Source organism: Elephantulus edwardii, unplaced genomic scaffold, assembly GCF_000299155.1.
Source record: "Elephantulus edwardii isolate Elephantulus edwardi_28Jun2011 unplaced genomic scaffold, EleEdw1.0 scaffold00044, whole genome shotgun sequence".
Lineage (NCBI taxonomy): Eukaryota > Metazoa > Chordata > Mammalia > Macroscelidea > Macroscelididae > Elephantulus > Elephantulus edwardii.
Genome location: NW_006399794.1, coordinates 10,174,116 through 10,180,528, shown reverse-complemented (window position 1 = coordinate 10,180,528; position 6,413 = coordinate 10,174,116). Strand labels below are relative to the sequence as shown.

Below are 6,413 nucleotides of genomic sequence, written 5' to 3'. Positions count from 1 at the left end.
CCTATGTGCCATCAAGTTGACCTCAACTCATAGTGACTCAATGTACAACAGATCGAAATCTTTATCATCTTCACGATCTCTGTCCTCAAGCCCATGTGGTAGCTGTTGTGTCAACTTTATTGATGGTCTTCTTTTTTATTGTTTGGGGAATCTTCCTTTCTTTCACTGACATTCTACCTTTTCTACCATGATGCTTCTCTCTCCAAGAGTTTGTTCATCCTGAAAATATCCCCAAAGTAAGTAAGATGAAGAAGTTTCATCATTTTCCCATCATTCTTTTAGCAGTCTATGATATGTTCAAAGACTTCAATTCTCTCCTGTCATCCTTGTACACTGCTCAACTTTCAGAATTATATGAAGCAATTAAAAAAATATCATGGCTTGGATGGGGTGCACTTTAGTCTTTAAAACGACATCATTGCTCTTTACAACTCTGTAGAGGTCTTTGGCAGAAGACTTCCACAATGCCACCCTTCTTATGAATTCTTGACTGCTGTTATCATGAGTTGATTATAGATCCAAGTACAATGAAATCACTGACAACTTCAATTTCTCTATCATGATTTTACCTATTGGTCTAGTCATGAGAATTATTGTTCTCTTGGTGTTGAGATGTAATCTATATTGAAGACTCTAGTGTTTGGTCTCCATTAATATGTGCTTCAAGTCTTTGCTCTCTGTAAGCAAGGTTGTATCATCTGCATGACACAGGTTGTTGATTAATTTTCCTCCTCTTCATACAGTCCAGCTTCCAGAAAGTTTTGCTCGGCGTACAGATTGATAGGTATGGAGAAAAGATACAACTTTGAGGCACACTTTTCCTCATTTTAATGTATGCACTGTTCCCTTGTTCTGTTCTCATACAGTTTCTTAGTCTACGCACATGCTACACATCAGCATGAAGAAATGTTCTGCAATTCCAATTCTTATCAATGTTAGTCATTATATGTTATGATCCACCTAGTCAGATGCTTTTACCTAATCAATAAAACACAAGTAAACATCTGATATTCTCTGCTTTCAGCCAAGATCCATCTAACATCAGCAAAAATATCCCTTGTACTGCAGTCTCTTCTGAATGAAGCTTGAATCTCTGAAGGTTCCTCATGGGTGTACTGTTCCAGTCACTTTTGAGCAATGTTCAGCAAGATTTTATTTGCATGTGATATTAATGATATTGTTTACCGTTATAATTTCTGTGCTGTGTTGGATTACCTCTTTCAGAAATTGGAACACATACAGATCTCTTCCAGTTAGCTGGCCAAGTAGCTGCCTTCCAGATATTCTTGCATAGGCAAGTGAGCACATCCAGGGGTGCATCTGTTAAAACACTTAAAATGGTATCCTGTTAGTTCATAGGACTTTTTTGCCAATGCCTTCAGTGCACCTTAGACTTTTCCCCTCTGTACTATTTGTTCTTGATTATTTGCTACTTCCTAAAATGATTCTGTGTTGGTCAGTTCAATCAGTTCTCTTTGACATCATGATTCTGTGTATGTCTTCCATCTTCTTTTGATGTTTCCTGCATCATTCAAGATTCTGCCCACAGAATCTGTCAGCATCACAACTCTAAGTTTTAATTTGTTCTTTTGTTCTTTCTGCTTGAGGACTGTTGAGCATGTTTTTTTCTCTTTTAGCTTGCTAACTTAAGCTCCTGGAACATTTCTTTATACCACTTTGCTTTATCTTCTTGAATTGCCCTTTGAAGAGAAAAAAAAATTTTCCCCTCCTCAGTTCTCTCCCCTTGTATTGGCTTCTTTACATTCCAATGCAAATTCTAGAGTCTCTTTTGGGAATCCATTTTAGTCTTTTCTTTCTCTGCTATCTTTGTAATGATTTTTACTTTTTTCACAAGTGGTGATGTTATGTGTCAAATCTGTTCTTAAGGTAGTTATAAAATTCAGTTGTAATTTAGGTCTTTGGGTCTTATTTTTATTCACATGGACTTGTTTCCATTTTTTTTTTTTACCTTCAATTTGAACTGGCATATAAATAGTTGGCAGTCTAGCTCTTGGCCTGGTTTTCACAGCTGATATTGAGCTTCTCCAACATGTCTTTCCACAGATGTGTCAGTCTGATTCTTGTGTAGTCCATTAAGTTCATGTATTTAAGTCTCAGTTTGGTTTTCAAAAAAAGTATTTGCAATGGATAAGTAATTTATTGTACAAATCACTTTTATTCCATTTCCACTTGCATTTCTGTCACGAAGACCAGATTTTCCAACTATCATTCTTTCTTCTTTGTTTCAAACTGCATTCTAGTTTCCAATGATTATCAATGCATCTTGAGTGAATGATCAATTTCTGACTGCAGAAGTTGGGAGAAGTTATCAACTTCTTTATCTTGGTTTTTGTTGTTGTTGTTGTTATTGTTATTGTTATTATATGCCTTCAAGTCACCTGCAACTCATAGCAACCCTATGTACGACAACTCTGAACCCTGCTCTATCCTGAGCCAACCTTATTGTCTCTGACACACCTAAACCCATTACCCCAGTTCACTATATTTTAATAATGGTTGTATTAACAGGGCTTCCTTGTATTTGTATGGATGGTATCCCATCATGTACAACATTGTACTTTAGGAAAGATTTCCATATGTTCTTTTGATATTTAATGCCACACCATTGCTCTATAATTTGTAATTTCTAGTGTACCATTTTAGAGGAAGGAAAAAACCACACCATTGCTCTATAATTTGTAATTTAGAGGAAGGGAAAAAAAATCTATCTGAAAGAAAATGTATTTAGTTGCTAAGAATTGTGTTGATGATATTAAAGGACAACTTCACATTGTAAATATACTTTTCTGTATTTAAAAGTTATACATCAGGAATTACTAATGTGTTAATAAATATTAAAATTTATAATAATCCTTATTTTTAGAAAGAATTTTAAGACATTTATACATACATTCCAGGCTTTTTATATCTTTTTCTTGTTTGTAATCCTCAACTTCTAATATAACAAAAATATTGAAAATTAAATGCTTCAAAAATATTTTGTTTCAAGAACAATAATATTTATGTGTATCAGAAATATAGAATACAAAAAAAAAGAAATATAGAATGCAAGGTTTATACCAAAAGACAATACTCAAATGGTTTGTACGATACCTGTTGTTAGATGCCATCAAGTTGACAAATGACTTACATCAACCCTATGAACAATAAATCTGAATCTTGCCCTATCCTGTGCCATCTCATCTCTGCTTTATTAGGCCCATTCTTACAGTCACTGTGTTAACCCATCTTGTCAAGGGTCTTTCTCTCTTTCACTGATTGTCCAACTTACAAAGCATGATGTCTGTCTTTTTCCTCAAGGACTAGTCCCTTTTTTAACAGGTCCAATAGACATGAGATCAAGTTTCACCATCCTTGTCTCTAAGGAGCACCATGGTTTCATTTCCTCCAAGACCAATTTGTTCACTCTTTTGGCAGTCCATGGGATATTCAGCACTCTTCACCAACACCACAACTCAAAGGCATTGATTATTCTGTCATCCCTATTCATTGTCCAACCACATCTGAGACTACTATAAAGGGTATAAGGAGGTTTGCATTTCATTTCACAGATAGTTTAAAAATGTTAATGGGTTTTAAGCAAGAGAATGAGTTTTAGAACAATCAGACTATTCACCCAAATCATCTTTCTGCACCGGGGAGGAGGGAAAAGTATAAGTAGGTAAGAAGAGAGGTATTTAAGCTTTTCATTCTATCAGAGGTAATCATCCCGAGGAGAATGAATGCTTATAAATTAAGTAAAGGAAACAAATCAATAGACTATGGGAAACCAAATCCATAAGCCAAAATAGCTGTTTTGGAGCCATCTCATGGCGTCCTTATATATGGAAAGTAGAACCACATGCTATCTAGTTTTCAAAGCAGATTTTGGAAGCAGATGACCAGGCCCTTCCTCTAAGGTATACCTGGACACATTAAAACCAATTATTTGGTTATTAATAAAGTGTTTAACCATTTGCACTACTGAGGAACTCTCAAGTTCAGGAAGCAATTATTTATGAAGCATAAAAGGATGGTTCATTTACTGGTGGCAGGATTGGCTGGCTGAGTGACGGGTTAGACCACTAAACAGGAAGGTAAATACATGAAAGTCAACAGAATTTGAGGAAAGATAGAGTTTAACATTGAACATGATTCCGATCATATCATGGACATTAAAATTTTGCAAATGCGATTCTTTTTTAAATAAGATCGGTAAATAGCAATATTTGTACCTAAATTCTATATTTTTGTATCTTTCTAGGTTCTCTAAGTCTAAGAAAATACACTATCTATTAAAAATGTCTCCAGTGTTTGACTCTGTGAATTTACAAATTCAGCCAAGATCATACTTCCTTTCAAGTTTTTCTTTTAAGACTTCCTAGAAATCCACAAAAAAAAATAGCAAAGGAAAAAACACCCTATGGCTAATCTGCAACAATCTTTATGTTCATACTGCTATTATATGCATTACCTGGATGTCAGTAACAATAACAAACATTTTTTAAAGTTGTGATATGAAACTATTGGAAAAGCTGTGTGAAATACTAATGAACATCTGTATTAACTTGAAATGGTGCAGCTACAAAATTAAATCTTCAGTAATTCTGTCTTTAAAAAAATCTAGATATAACATTGATAAAAATCTGAGTCAAGCAAGATTGAGAAGAACATGAAGAAAACAAATACATCTAATTTCTCCATGATATTTGTCAAGAAACTAAAGAAAGAGTTAAGGGGGGAAAAGTAGAATCATTTTTATGCCTTGGACCTAATCTGGTAACTGAGAACAATAGATATTTGAAAGTCAGGCTGAAATTTTCCTTCATAGTAAAAATGGATAATGACTAAAATGTATCTTCTGATAGCAAATTCCTAGCTCTTCTTTCAAGTATCTTATTATAGGAGATACACTATAGAATTTTGTTGTGGTACAAATTTATACTAAGTAGATCTGGGTTTTTGGGTTTTTAAAAAATTTTTTTTTTTAATTTTTTTTTGTGTGTGTGTGTGTGCGTGTACTGTCAAATCAGATCTGACTGGTACAGGAGGAGATTGTCCCTCCTTACTCGGCAGAGCATCTGGTGGATTCGAACCGTTCGCCTCTGGGATTGTAGTTGCAGCTCCTTGCCACTAGGCCACCAGAGCTCCCCTAGTAAATCTGGTTTTAAAAGCAATGCTTGTGCTCAGAGGCAACAATTAATTTTTTTTTTTCCCCCTTGAAGAATGTCTTCAGCTTTAAAAATGTCCAACAACTCCAAATTCCAGGTCTCTGAGTTCATCCTGTTGGGGTTTCCAGGCATTCACAGTTGGCAACATTGGCTCTCCTTGCCCTTGGCACTACTGTACCTCTCAGCTATTGGTGCTAACATCCTAATCCTCATCACCATCTACCAGGACTCTACTCTGCAGCAGCCTATGTACTATTTTCTAGGCATCCTCTCTGTTGTGGACATGGGCCTCGCCACTACCATTATGCCCAAGATTCTGGCTATCTTCTGGTTTAATGCCAAGGTCATTAGCCTCCCTGAGTGCTTTGCTCAGATTTATGCTATTCACTGCTTCGTTGGAATGGAATCTGGTATCTTTCTTTGCATGGCTTTTGATCGCTATGTAGCTATTTGCCATCCTCTTCGTTACCCATCAATTGTCACAAATGCCTTCATTGTAAAAGCTACCACATTCATGGTGCTTAGAAATGGCTTGTTTGTTATCCCAGTGCCCGTACTTGCAGCTCAGAGAAATTACTGTTTCAGGAATGAGATTGATCATTGTCTGTGTTCCAATCTTGGGGTCACAAGCCTAGCTTGTGATGACAGGAGACCAAATAGCATTTGCCAATTAGTTCTGGCATGGCTTGGCATGGGAAGTGATCTCAGTCTTATTATATTATCATACACGTTGATTCTGCGCTCTGTACTTAAACTAAACTCAGTTGAAGCTGCATCCAAAGCCTTAAGCACTTGTAGTTCCCATCTCATCCTCATCCTCTTCTTCTACACCGTTGTTGTTGTGGTTTCAGTAACTCACCTGGCAGAGACTAAAGCCACTCTGATTCCAGTTCTACTCAATGTGCTACACAACATCATCCCCCCTGCCCTAAACCCGATGGTCTATGCACTTAGGACGAAAGAGCTAAGGGCAAGTTTCAGAAGAGTGCTTCGTTTAAGCCCAGAGAAGAAGTAAAACTCTAGGGACTGCCTTTGGCATACACACTGCAGAGTCTCGTAAAGTAGATAGCAGAACTTCAGTGAGGATGTAAGGAGTAAGTAAACATCTTTGAGATAAAATTTTACATTTTAAAAATAAACGATTGAGAAACATCTGAAAGGGAAAAAAAGCATCCCTGTAACTGAAAAATACAGACAAGAACTAAATGCAGTTGAGAACATGAAAGAATCTTCTACCATTTA

At 36.2% G+C, this 6,413-nt stretch overlaps 1 protein-coding gene across 1 annotated transcript; it reads left to right on the top strand.

Moving 5' to 3' along the window:
* Nucleotides 1-5,226: 5,226 nt before the first annotated feature.
* Nucleotides 5,227-6,186, top strand: LOC102868493 (olfactory receptor 56B1-like). Its single transcript, XM_006885646.1, has one exon. It carries the CDS (start codon nucleotides 5,227-5,229, stop codon nucleotides 6,184-6,186), a length of 960 nt encoding a protein of 319 aa, XP_006885708.1.
* Nucleotides 6,187-6,413: the final 227 nt, after the last annotated feature.

Excerpts from the sequence above, each read along its gene's own strand:
- LOC102868493 (XM_006885646.1), top strand. The coding sequence starts at position 5,227 with ATGTCTTCAGCTTTAAAAATGTCCAACAACTCCAAATTCCAGGTCTCT.